The 13526-nt window shown below is 57.7% G+C and overlaps 1 protein-coding gene across 2 annotated transcripts; it reads right to left on the reverse strand.

Annotated features, from left to right (window-relative positions):
- Window positions 1-239: 239 nt before the first annotated feature.
- FBXW5 (F-box and WD repeat domain containing 5) lies at window positions 240-13485 on the reverse strand. Of its 2 annotated transcripts, none has more exons than XM_075772045.1 (9): window positions 13341-13485; window positions 12875-13088; window positions 10159-10316; window positions 9348-9522; window positions 8316-8464; window positions 6568-7048; window positions 3531-3678; window positions 2706-2918; window positions 240-2226 (listed from the first exon to the last, which is right to left on the reverse strand). In XM_075772045.1, exons 2-9 carry the CDS (start codon window positions 13065-13067, stop codon window positions 1980-1982), a joined length of 1764 nt encoding a protein of 587 aa, XP_075628160.1. In that variant the 5' UTR covers window positions 13068-13088; window positions 13341-13485; the 3' UTR covers window positions 240-1979. The 2 variants fall into 2 exon arrangements, with proteins under 2 accessions (XP_075628160.1, XP_075628159.1); XM_075772044.1 differs by lacking the exon at window positions 13341-13485 and adding an exon at window positions 13181-13316.
- Window positions 13486-13526: the final 41 nt, after the last annotated feature.

Below are 13526 nucleotides of genomic sequence, written 5' to 3' on the forward strand. Positions count from 1 at the left end.
CTTTCCTGACACTGCTCCCCCTTCCCCAGAGCTGCCCCATCCTCCTTTGCGAGGGCAAAGATCAGGCACTTCTCTGCCTCTCCTCTCGTTTTACAGCTGGCTGCCTGCCCTCCCCAGCCCAGGGCAGGTAACTACAAGCTGGTCAGCAACTTTGGCAGCGGTACTGCAGGCTGATGCTCCTGGCCTCAGCTCTGCTTCAGTAGAACAGCACTCGGAAAAACAACCTCGCATTGCAGAGATGCTTTAGCAGAATATTTATTCAATGCCATAGTGAAGAGCAAAACTCGGTACAAACATAAACCCTCAGTGCCTTGCTCACTACTACACCGAGCCAAGGGAGAACGGACTTCACAGTCTTGGGGGAGGAGGGAGGAAGGTAGAGGCTGTTCCTTTGCCGTGTGACTGGACAGAGCTGGATGTGGACCCTGTGTGCGCACACACAAAGAGCTCCCTTGTTTCTGGAAGTCCTATGATGACAGAAAACCTGAGTACAGGGATTTTGGATAAAGCCATGGGCTCCTGCTGGGCAGAGCAGAAGGAGGGTACAAACCCTTCCGTCAGGGGCGGTTAAAGCCATCAGTGCACGTCAAGACGGTATCTGCTGCCTCCATTAAGTCTATTTGCAACCCAGGGCTGTGAGTGGCACAGACAACTGCCCCAGTGCTCCCAGGGGAGTCCCGAAACACCTCCCCAGCCCCTGGCTGGGACCTGGCTCCTTTCCAGATGCAGCCCAGCTCCCAGAAGCAGCTGCAGCTCTTGGGGTCACCGCCGGCCCCAGCCATCTAGGCCAAGTCAAGATTAGGAGCTTAATTTTAGACTCTTACATTTGGGTACCTGCTGGAGGGAGAAAAGCTTCAGGGACAGATGCAGAGTAAACACCACTGGGTTCCCAACAGCCTTGAGTGAGCCAGCTCCACCCTCGGGGGGTCACGGGAGGAGCTGAGCACCAAACCCACGGCACGTCAGCCCAGGTGGAAGGAAGCTTATTCAACTGTCACTTCAGGCAGAGGACGGCTGCGTTCCCCCGTCACCTGTGGGTGAATACCTGCAGCCACCCTTGGGTGCCTACAGCTCTTCATGGAGAACATACCACGAGAACCTAAAGTGCCACAACTTGAGTAGCATAGGAGGGAGGTGACCATGAGCCCCACCAGCCGCCCTCACGGCTGCCCCTGTGGGAAGGGGCAGCAGATCCCCCAGAATAAATACGTTACCAATGCCATAGCTTATTTAAGTGCTACTTAGCAGAGGAAGACAGAGGCAAAGCCAGCACCATGTCACCACCTGCCCTCCCCACTCTCAAGTTTGGAAACCTGTGATGCCCACACATGGTTGCTAACAGAAGGCACGGGCAGGCGTCCCCGGGGGCCGCACGAGACGCCAGCCCCAGCCCTGCCTCTCCCCCACTGCCCTCTCGCTGCCCTCTGGGGCCAAGACGCTGTGTGGGACGAGGCACTCAGCATTACCCAGCAGCCAGACAAGTTGCCCGTGGAGGTTTGGGACAAACAAACATTGATAAAACTACTATACTAAAAGAGTCCTGCAGTAAGGCAGCACAGCACTGTACGCGGCGTCTGCCAAGTGCTCTGCAGCCAGTAGCTCTCAGCAAGGCCGGGCACATCACAGGCTCACACAGTACAAATGCTGGAGACATGCCTCAGTCTGTTCTCAGAGACCAAAGCTCAGAGAGAGCTGTGACCAAGTAGCAGCGTTGGTGAGAAGCTGTGGGGAGCCCACCCCGCAGTGACCAGCTCGGGCTGCTGCCCGCCAGGCCCAGGAACAGGCCCTCGGCTCTTACATTCTGTCTTTGAAGCAGATGCTCTGAGAAAGAAGCAATTCCTGCTACCAGGGTCCCTCCTGACTCAGCAGACGGGATTGGTGGGCCCAGAGCTCGTCTCCATTGTGCAGGGCTCAAAGCTCTGCAAGCTCCAGAGGAGGTGGCCGCAGTGAGGAAGCTGCAGGAGCAGGTGTACCTGGGTTCAGCTTTTCTGGTTCATGAGCCAGGAGAAGAGCAGTTTCCTGGGCCTGGGCTTCCTGGCCTGCTGGATGCGCACGGTGCGAGGGGAGCGCCACACCTTGATGGTGGTGTCATCGCTGGCTGTCAGGAGCAGCTCCTGCTCTACCGGGCTGAACGCCACCGAGTTGACTACGTTGTCGTGCTGCAGCTTGGCCAGGCAGATGTTATAGTGCCGGTCCCAGATGTAGCCATGGCGATCCTCTGCCCCGCTGCGGCGGACAGGACACCAGAAAGCATATCACCCCCGCAGCCCCAATGACCTGCTGCTCCCAAGCCCTTCCTTCCACGCAGATGGAGGCAGAGGGTGCCCCAGCCTGGCCAGAGGCCCTAGCCTCCATCTGCAGCTCCCTCTGGGATCCAGAGGCTGTTTGAGGAGCCCCCCACTCCAACTCCCCCCATAGCACCCACTGCTCACAGCCCCCAAAGGCATTTGCCACCTGCTGCCAAACATGCCACAACCCAAAGTTTCCCCTTTCCTCACTGATTTCACAACAGGACCAGGGTGGACAGCACCCTCTGATTCACTCCCTCTGCTCTTCATAAACCTCCCGTTTCCCGCAGCGCTTACAACACACAGGCATTTCCAGCTCGCAGACCTGGCCCACTTGCACAAGCCATGCTGCAGTGCTGGCCCCCAGGTTCTCCCGAACATGGTGTCAGCACGCTGCCCACCCCTGTCACCACGCACCTTGCTACGAAGTCCTTGCTGACGTCCAGGAAGATGAAGAAGCACTCCTCGTTGGGCGTGTAGGCCCGATGTGCGCGGAGGGCTCTTTTCACCTCCTTCATTGTCTTCAGGTCAAACACGTGCAGATCGATCTCCTCAGCAATGGGGGGCGGCTGCATCGGGTCGGAGATGATGCAGTCCCGAGGCCAGGCACGGCTGTTCACGTACAGGTACCTTGGGGAGGGGAGCAGAGGGGTTACCTGCACCTCACCACACGTGACGAAGCTCACAGAGCCCCAGCTGTAAATGCACAGCGCAGTCAGGCAGGGCAGGGCCCGAGCAGTTGCTCTGGTCCTTAGCAAACCTGCAGCTCCGCTCACTACAATCCAGGCTGAAACACAGGAACACGTTGCTGAACCACATCCTGCCCTGTTTGGAAAGGCAAAGGCCACCACGAGTGGGACGGTGGGCCCTAGGGGTGAGGGTCAAGCCTCTTTAATCCCATTAAAACCAACTTGAAGGATGGTGGTGGATTGATCTGCCTCGGGAACAAGACACATCTATGTGGGCATCTCCGTCGCTCTCACGAGGCTCCTTGCCTGACCCTACCCTGAACCAGGCTCAGGGGCGCAGCGGGAGGACAGCACTCCTGGGGAGACGCTGAGGCCGTATGCACACCATCAGCACTAGGATGTAAATGGGGTGTGAAAGAACAGAGGGGCCTCGGCAGTCACCCTGCTCCATCCACTCCAGTCTTGTCTTCTGCTCACCCCACAGAGGCCCTAAGCAGCTGTTGCCCACCCCCTGCACCCCCTGAAGCTGGGACTGCCACCCCAGCACACTCACCTGTGGTCAGGGGAGAGGCCCATGCCAATGATGTGCCCATGGATGTCGATGACATGATCCAGTGAGTCAAAGAACTCATCTGAGCGCCTCTCCTCCCCAAGCACCGGCCCGGCAGTTGTCATCTGATGGGGCAGGATCCTTTTAATCCCTTGGGGATAGAAAGCAGAATCAGGCGGTTCTGCAGGCTGCTGCCAGCAGACAACAGGGCTGGCGGAAGTCCCCAGGCTTCAGGAAGGGGCTTCCCTTTGCGCTGCTAAGAAAGGAGAATTGCCTCACCTGCAGCAGAGGACCAGGACAGGGCTGCTGTCCCTGCCAGGTTCCTTCAAGCTTTCTCAAGTGGCGCTTTTGGCCAGGACACTGCCCAGGAGGGACATGCTGGCACATTCAGCCCCAGACAGGGAGATGCCCAGTGCCGGCTGGTGCAGGCACACCTCGCTCCAAGCCCCCCTCCCTCCAAGCCCAGCCTGCAGTGCACTCTGAAGCACAAAGAAGCTGCGCTGGCCCGGGAGACGCTCTGGTTGCAGAAAGGTTTTTCTCCAAAAATGAATCTTTGGGCCAGGCCCATTTCCTGCAACATCCAGCCTGGAGAAGGCCCAGACAATGCGCTGGCTGTGGCAGGGTTTTCCCCCGCCACTGTCAAGTGTAGGTGGGGGTCAGGCCCAGAAAGCTCCACAAATAGGGGTTTAAACCCAAACTGGGCTTAAGTGCTTTACAGCTTTTGAACTTCCTAAGGGAGACACATGCTACGGGTCAAGCCCTCTCCCCTTCCTGCTCTAGACAGAGGTCCCAAACACAAACCATCCACAACAACTTCCTAGGAGCCTCAGCAGCTCTTGGGCACACGTGGGCTTAATCCTCAGCAGTCCAAGAGGAGCTGGAAGATGGCCCATCCCATCGCCCCTCTGAGGAATCACTGTCCAACACTCCTGATTTTAGCCCTTTCCCGCAGACCCACGTGGTGGGGGTGACACCACGCCGTGCCTCAAGTCTGAGGCCCTTCACAACATCGCTGCACCTGAACCCGGGCGCTCAGGGCCTTTGCTCTTCCACCCAACTGGCATTGCTCGCCACATCTTTTGCCTCATTTCTGCAGCACTAAGCTCTCAGCTACGTAGCCCCCACATGCACAAGCCAGCGGAACAGGCGGCTTCGCCTGTGACTCAAGCCTGCCATCAGCACGAAGAAGTCAGGAGCTCGAAGGACACTCCTGCAGCAGTGCTTGCGTGTCGCAGATCAGGTAAGATAGCGCCAATGCCCAGCAGCCGGGAGCGTGGCTCCCACCAGCAGCCTGCGAGGGACAAGCACAACAAGCTCTTTCAAGTACCAGTTCTTTGGGGGCAGACAGCAAATGCACAAAGGCCAGTTCGACGCACAAACCGATGGGCAACCGTAACACTTTGCAGTGACTCACGGCTGGGAGAGGAGCCGAGCCAGAGTTCGTCCCTCCACACAGCCAGTCTGTGCCGCAGGCGCTGGCTGCCAGCCAGGGAGCCACTGGAGTTCAAAGGCACCAAAACCCACCAAAGCCTTGGGAGGCTACACTGGAAGTCAGGAGAGTCCAAAGGCAGACACTGCCTCTGCGCCACACTTTGCCTTCGCTTGCTGCAGGTTCCAGCCTGCGAGGCAGCGTTTGCTCAGCCCGGCGGATCAGGATGCGGCGCTGCGTACGGGGCTGTCAGGGCAGACTGCCCGCCTGCCGGCCAAGGCCCACCATGACTGTCTGCAGACACGGACAGGAGCACGGAGCAGAGCTACACTCAGCCCACGTCGCATTCCTGACTTAGGTGGGCAATATCCAAGTGACTCTTCTCCGAGTTGCTTAAAGATTTGGGAGTTGCCTTTCCCCATCTTACTGGGTTGTACTGGTGCAGGACCAAGTACCAGGAAGGTTAGAAGAGCCTGCAGCAGGAAAGCGAGGCTGTCATTGTGCAAGCAGCAAAAGGAACTGAAACTGTCTGGCTTTACAGAAGTCTTCTTGCCTGGAAGCAGCTCTCCTTCCCTCCCCACACGTCTATGGATCTGCCTGGTCCTTTCCACTGACCTTCTCGGACAGCTTTAGGGCGTTTTGGAAAAAAGGCTGCCACACTACCTGCTTCTGCTCATCACTGCACCAATTTCCCATAAATTCAGACTCTGCTAGTCCCAGTGCCTCAACAAGACAGCCCCGGATGAACACGGGAAGTCCTAACCCAGAAAAAGGTCACTGGCAGCACCATTGCCTGGCTTGTGCTGCAACTACAGCCCCTTGTATGCCACCGAGCAAGGCAGCTAGGCGCCAGCAAGCAGCCTGGCATCGGCCTGCATGGAAACACCTGCTGGGACAGCCAGTAACCCACCATGAAGCCTCTCCAGGACCAAAACAGAGGTGCCCAAGCGTCTCACTGAGGCTGAAGGGCCAACGTGATGTCAGGTGACCACACACCGGACAGCAGGGCAGGCAGGGCGGCACAGGGGCAGGCAGGGCGGCACAGGGGCAGGCAGGGCGGCACAGGGGCAGGCAGGGCGGCACAGGGGCAGGCAGGGCGGCACAGGGGCAGGCAGGGCTCCGTCTCCCAGAGCTGAGGGGCACTGCATAAGCAACATGTAACATGTGCTCCAAGCTGCCCGAACTAGTCTTGCCCCCGTGCCCTCTCCACCCCACAAGAGAATAGGACTGAAGCCCCTCCACACACCACCATCAGCGCAATCGCTGCCCTTCACATCCACCCCCTGGTGTGCAACTCATGGCTGATGTCATTAAGTCAGGAATTCCTTCTCGATCTTCTGCTCAGCCCTCGCCACAACTTTCTTGTTTGGCCACGTGTCAAGCCTAGGAGCAACAAATCAACCCTCAGGCAAGCGTCTGCAGGGTGGAACCCCCTTCAGCGACTGGGGGCATCTCAAAAGCCTCCCATATGGAGAATCCAGCAGCCTAAGCAAAGCTGCAACTCATCACCAACAGGCAGCAAACAGAACAGGTCGTTTCCAGATTCAGAGCGGAGCTGCAGCCCAGACCCCTGGAGAGGCTGGTGTGCCCAGGCTCAGACCACAGCCTTACCTATCTGGTGCGGGGAGTAGGTGAGGCATCCTGTGGTGAAGATCAAGTATTTTGTCTTGCTGTTGCTGTCCGTGGAGAGCAGGTTCAGCTCGGGCGGTTTAGTTCTGTTGCGTACAAACAGCTCAGCCACCTTTGTCTCCAACTCTGTCTCGGTCATGGCAGGCCTCACACGGCCCTCCATGATGTCATCAAAGAACTGCTGCAGCCCATCCTCTGCTGTCACACCCCCTTCATCCGGCAATTCCTGTACTGCTGGCTCCGGAGTCTGCTTGGGCTTGGCCTCCTCTTCCTCGCTGTCGCTGCCAAGATCAAAGACTGGGCAGGTGGAGGAAGCAGCTAGCTGCTCCTCGTAGTCCAGGAGCAGGTCTGGGGAATCGTACCGGCTGCAGTCAGCCACCATCACGGTCCGGATAGTGCTCGCATTCAGGTTCTGGATTTTGAACAGTCTCTTCACTACATTCACATTCTCGGACTCTATGCCCTGCAAGCAGAAGGGAGAGGTAAGCAGGAACCACCTCACAGGAGGGTCACGCCTAGGGCTCAAACCAAGAGCTGCCTGCCCAGACCTTGAGCCCACACACCAACCCCTTTCGCACTGCTATATGGAGCACGGACTGTGAGAAGTGGCCCAAGAGGCTGGCCAGCCTCGCTGCGCTCCTTCCCAGCTTGGAGGTGGGCACACCAAGACTAAAAGCTCCTGCAGGCAGACAGCAGCGGAACTGGGAAACTCCTGCCCAAGGTCATTAGCCGGTGCTGCTTGGCGCTTTACTAGAATTTCAGGAACAGGCCTCTGATAAACAAGGTGCAGTGTGAAGTGCCATCCTTCTGGCCTACAAGCGGCCAAGGACCTCGTGCCCTGAAGCCTGCCTGTCCCCTCAGCAGGACCAGCCTGGTTATCTGCACCCAGGCACCAGGTCTCTTCCTGCCCAGCTGCTCTGGCAGTCTGCGGCCGCACTTCAACACCCCCTGCCAAAGAGGGCAGGGTCCTTCCTCGCCTCTGGAGATGGAAGAGCTAACGCTGTAGTGTCAGCACAGAGGGAAGGGTCTCTGCTACCAGAGGATTTCACCCAGGGCCAGCATCAATCACGTTAAAAAACACAAAACAGCAGGATGTGCAGCTGTTACACTGAGACAGAGGCACAACATAGAAGAGGAACATGTCTGAGCATCAGAAGTGCCAGAGAATGAACAAGCAGCAAAGGAGCAGTCTAGGGCCAGCACACTCTGATCTCCAGGTCTCATCACAGCATCAGAGACAGTGCCTGGCCCACAGAACAGTCAGCAAGGACAGGCAGGGCTGAGCTCAGCCTCTCAGCTGCCTCCGGCTCCCAGAACAACACACGGAGCTGCCAAGTGGGGGAACAGCTGTTGCTCAGACACGTGCCGGACTACAGCCATCCCAGGCCCAGCTTCATACTGTCAAGGAGCTCAGCAACGCTGCTGGGGTTTGACCACTCTCCTGTCAAGCAATGCACACTCTAGGGCACTGCAGTCGAATCCTCATCCCAATTAATGGGGGAAAAGTTAATGGAATCTGGGAGTAGAGTTAGAATATCACAACAGGTACCATAACCTCACACAAGGGTTGCCTCAAGCTCAAGATCCTGAGGGCAAGTCAGGGGAGACAAACAGGGAGGACAGGAGGACTGGGGCATTCTTCCCCACTCACGCCGCCTCCTCCGCTTTTCCTCCACCAGGAGTCAACAGGAAGCTGCAGTGCATGTGGAGCCAGAACAAAGGCACCTCACCTGGAAAGCGTTGTTCAGCCACAGCACAGAACAGGAGGTTATACGCCCAATCCGATGCAGATTCCCAGATATCAAGTTGGTTTCATTCAGCCAGCAGCCAAACACATCATAGGGTTTATTCCTCACCCTGGAAAGCAGCGTGAAGTTTTCTGGAAGGGAGCAGAAACACAAGCATGAGGTGACAGCCCCCAGCAAGGGCTTGGGGAAACCCGGGCAGAAGACATGGGAAGCAGATTCAAGTCTCCACAGGAGGGGCGCTGATGCAGCACCTCCACCGCAAGCTCGGCAGACACTGCCCAACCACCGATCAGTTCCAGACACTACTATGGAGAACGGTTATTCCTCTCTTCTACAGAGATGTGCGCACAAGGGAAACCAAAATAAAAGGGTAGCCAGACCAGAGAGCAATCTAACCACGCAGCCTTTCTCCAAGCGTGGCCCAAAGCAGACACCCCAGGGGCAAGAACAGGTCAAACACGTACAGAACCTCTTCACTCCTGCCCCTGGGCCTCAGGGCCTTTCTGAGCAAGACAGCTGTGCATTTGGCAGCACTCCTTGATTTTTGGCACAGTGGGACTGGAGCACAGAGACAGCAAGAGATAAGGCAGTTGGGTTCGGCGAGTTCCACAGAACTGCAGCAGAACAGGTGAAGCAGGCCCGGACGAACGTGCCTCAAAGCCACGCGAGACCTCAGGGTGGGACCAGCACCACTCGAGTCGGAAACGGTGGGTTCAAGACAATGGGTAACACAGGTGACTCTTGCCTTGCCCAGACTGTCACTTAGCGCAGAAGTTGAGCGCGAACAAACATACCCCATGCTGCCTTTAGGTGATGACGTGGTGACCAGAGCAGAGTTAAGGCTATCTGGGAAAGTCTACCCGATGAAACTGCGATTGGGACCCTGTGCACAGATGGTGGGAGGCAGGACAAGCAGAGGTCAAGGCCACCGCACACCCAGAGGGGAAGGGAACCCCAACAGCCACCGCTTCACACCTCCCAGGAAGCCCCAGTGAAGGCGAGGGCGGCATTTACCCATGCTGATCACGGCAATCTCTCCTGACGAGGAGTTGTGAGGCCCCACAAAGACACCGGACACCAAAAGGAGGGAGTCATCCGAGTTGAACTGGGAGAACTGCGTGTAGCTCCAGTTGTATGGCCTCATGTTGGAGCTGTGCTGCAGGGAGATGTCCAACTCATTGCTCCAGATCTACGGACAGATGGACAAACAGTCAGGAAGCTGTTGAGAAGCCTGAGAGTGGTTCCACTTTATCTGTTCCACTAACACTCACCAGGACAAGAAAAAATAAAAATCAAGGACTCTAACTGCCTCCCAGTCCTGATTTCCCTGTCAATTCTCCTGACAGAAAATGGCCAACAGCTTTGGAGAGTTGCTAAATGCAGGACTGCTGCTGCATCAGCCAGTGGAGATGGTGTTCAGGCAGTGAATGGTAGCGTCACTGCTGGATTTTTCAGCATGTTCAGAGAGATTTCTCCCAAGACAACCACTCATGCAAGACAACTTCTGCAGCAGATCATTATCTCCACGGTCTCTGTTAGACCCACAGCACAATGGGACTGATTTGCACCTAGACAGCAACCAGAGCCAGGCAGGCACCTCGGCCACCTTCACATGGAGCTGGAACCCATAGCCCTCGAGGCTACATTTGCAAGAATCATTAGTTCTATGGCTTTGAGAACAGCTCAGCATCTGCAGGAACCGGCCTAAGTCCAGGGACGCCTGGTCAAACCTCTCCTCTCCACAGACTTCCTAAAGGCTGCTCTCACAGCGAAGCCCCACTAAATCACAGCTGGGAGGGTTGTGTGGGGCAGGCTGCCACTTTACCTTGACAGTACAGTCTTTGGAGCATGATGCAAACAAACAGCCAGAGTGGGAGAAGCTGAGGTGCAAAACCTGGTCATTGTGCTCCTTCAGGGCCTGCACTTCCACGCAAGGGATGGTGTCATAGAGCCTCTGGAACTCGTCATACCAGGAGACGGCAGCTGCAACACAGGAGCGGGGACACGGCACAGGAACGTAAGCAGAGGGAAGCGACAGACCCGAGTGAAACAGGGCAGCCACAGAATCAGTCTTTAATAAAGCGCAGTCTCGACTGCTGCCAGCAATGCCAGGAGCAACGCTGGGGTCGAGGTCCCTACGGCTTCGGCCGTGCTAGCAGGGCTTAATGCTTTTCTCAGTAGCTTCCCCACTCCCACAGACAGAAAATCTTTTGTTCCCGTAAACACACAACTCTGTACCATGTCACTACTTCCAAACCAGTACAGCCACTGCAAGAACATCCAGGATGTAGCTGTTAGCTATCTAACGAAAACCTTGCTCAGGACAAAACAGCCATCAGAACTGCAGACGTGCTCCAGCACAACACAAACAAATAGATCATGTGATGAGAGGGAAGCTGCCTCTCAGGGTACTCGGCTCTGCTCTGATTATCTTTATCTTGACTACCACAGAATTAAGAAGGTTCCAGAAAGGGTATGAGACCAGGAAAAATGATCTCCATGAGATAAGAGACTAGAGAAAGGAGGAGAGAAGAACAGGAACTGGACACAGCGTGCCAGGACAGAGGAGCCCTGCACTAGAAGAGCCCAGAGCACACTCGCAGAAGTCACAATGACAGCCGACAGAGACAAAAAGAGGATTTTTAATGAAGTGCCGGGTAAGGCAGCCTACGGACTTCTTGCAGCAGCAAATCCTGAGGAAGCAAAGAGGATTAGACATGTATATGGATAAGGGCCAATTTCCCTAGTTACACTGAACAGGACTGAAGGTTTTTGTGGAACTTGCTGCAGCCCAGGAGGCATCTGCTCCTACAGGCAGAGAGCAGCTTGCTGCCAGGACATCCCACTGCTCCTCACCAGGCAGGGGGCTTCATCTCCCTCTGTAGCTCTTGGTCTTGGCCTGTCTGGCTGGGAAGCAGTCTGGACAGATTCCATCAAGCCAAGCAACCCCAACATTTCCTCATACAAGAGCCACTGGATCCCATTCCCCAGACCAGAGAGCTGCCTGAGGAATGTCCCCAAACTCCTGCTTCAGCCCCTTCCTGGGCTTGTCAGCCATCTCTGCCCCTGCTGCCTCATGGAGCTGCCTCCATGAGCTCCAGAAGCGCAGCCTGGGAGGTGCCCATATATATTACTGAGTTACACTGACTGCTCAATCCCAATTAGTGCTAAAGAACAGGGCTGGCAGCTTACTAACTGCAGGAGGCTGGAAGCGAACGAGCCTGGTCAAAGAGCCTCAGATAAAGATAATGTCCTAAACCCCACAGAGCTCCAGGGTCTGCACGAGCGAAATCACGCAGGCTGAGTCATCTCCTTCACAGCTCATCTCCTCAGAGCCCTTCTGCACTGGTGTTCCCCACTGCAGGGTGACAGGCTCCCGCTGCTTGACCCTCAGCATTTCTTCCCATCCTCCCGCAGGAGCTGCGACTCAAGAGCGAGAAGCCAATTCCCCCTGCCATGGCCACCGCCGGGAGCTCCACGCGCATCCTCAGGACAGAGGACGGAGCGCAGCCCTCCCGGACCTCTGTGGCACGCTGGGAACGGGCCTTTTGGCCTCCAAGAGAGACCCATCTCAGCAGCAAGGGCTCCTGCCAGCAGGTCCCCAAGGCCTGTCTCAGGTGGTGCGACAGCGTTGGGTTACCCTTCCAGACCGCACCAAACCACTTCCAGCACCCGATACTCAGCTGAGAACAGACCTGTGACTGTACGAACGGATGTATGACTGCCGACAGCTCTACCCAGGGAAGGCCCTTTCAAGCTCAGCTGACACCGACTGTTAACGGGTCATTTTTCCACCGCAAACCGAGGCCACGACCAAGGCTGACCTAGCCTCACCAAAGTGGGTCAGCTACTGCCTTAGCACCTGCCCACTGTGAAATTCAATTGCTGCACACCCACCTCCCTGCCCAGACAGCGGGCACACGCGTTCTCCCTCCACAGCCAGGCTGCAGCTGCTGCCCACGTCTTATGGAAATAGTCTGATCAGCTAATGTGAGCTTGCAGCTCTTCCCAGTCCGGATGAGAAAGGGACAGAGCCTGGAGCAGCAGCTTGCTGTGAGGTCTGATCAGGAAAAGCCAGCAGTGATTATCATGGAAGCCAACTGGGCTGCGATGTAGCAGCGCACAGTGACTCACTGCGTCTCCTCGGGATCTCCCTCAGCGGTGGCAGCGCCCAGACAAGCTGTGCAGCAGCTACCAGAGAGAGCTCAGAAACCACCTTTCTGCGAAAGAAAAGGGAAGTTGAAGTATTTTCAACCACGGGACGGCCCTTTCTGAAGGGTTTGGGCAGCGGCAGAGCCCTTCGCCTGCACATCGCCACCAAGCCTGCCCGCTGCCAACGCGACAGGTCAGCGGCTCCCTCACCCCCAGCCCGGCGGCAGGGGATGTTCCCCGCGCCGGGAGGCTTCGGGTGCCGCTCCCCCGAGGAGCGGCCTCCCGGGGCCGAGCAGCCCCCTGGCCCGGCACCGCTGCCCCGCCGCGTTCGGGAAGGCCGCCGGCCCCGCGGGCAGCCGCGCCAGCCCCTTCCCCCCGCGGCAGCGCACCTGGGTGCCGGGGCACCTCCCGGGAGACGCGGTAGTAGCGATAGAAGAGCTCCTTCCAGAGGAACTCGTCGCGGGCTACGGCGTGCCACTGCTGGCACACCAGCCCCACCGAGAGCACGTCTACGTGGTCCAGGTAGAGGAAGATCTCGTAGAGGACGCTGTCGGGGAGGAGGGGGCCGCCGCCCACGTCCATCGTGTCATTCTGCCGCCGCGCCTGAAAGCAAATGGGGGTGAGGCCCGGCCCGGCCGCCCCGGCACCCCGCGGCCCCGCACCGCGGCCCTGCCGCCCCCGCCCCCTCACGGCACCTCGGCGGCTCCGCTGCCCCCGCCTCCCGCGCGGCGCTTCCGACCTCCCCGCCCCGCACTTCCGCTCCGGCCCCACGGGCCGCTCTGGCCGCCGCTCTCGGTGGTTGTTTCTTTTTCCTCGCCCCCTTCCCAATCACCGCGCACGCTTTCTGCCGCAGACCAGAGAGCTCGAGTCCAGAGCTCCTCACAGCGCGCTAGGCGCAGCTAGCCGAGCGCGGGCACGCTCGCTCACGATCGCCCCTACAGCGGCAGTTCCGCCCCGCCTCGCCTGATCAGACTCCGCCCTGCCCGAGCAGACCACGCCCCTCAGCGGACCTCCGCCCCTCCGGCACACGCCACGCCCCTC

This window comes from Balearica regulorum, chromosome 20 (genome assembly GCF_011004875.1).
Source record: "Balearica regulorum gibbericeps isolate bBalReg1 chromosome 20, bBalReg1.pri, whole genome shotgun sequence".
Classification (NCBI taxonomy): Eukaryota; Metazoa; Chordata; class Aves; order Gruiformes; family Gruidae; genus Balearica; species Balearica regulorum.

Coding starts and splice junctions, on each gene's coding strand:
- FBXW5 (XM_075772045.1), bottom strand. CDS start 13,067: ATGGACGTGGGCGGCGGCCCCCTCCTCCCCGACAGCGTCCTCTACGAG. Junction 7,049..8,315: donor GGCTGAACAACGCTTTCCAG/GTGAGGTGCCTT, acceptor TTCTGCTTGCAG/GGCATAGAGTCCGAGAATGT. Junction 2,919..3,530: donor GGCCTCTCCCCTGACCACAG/GTGAGTGTGCTG, acceptor CCCCTCCCCAAG/GTACCTGTACGTGAACAGCC.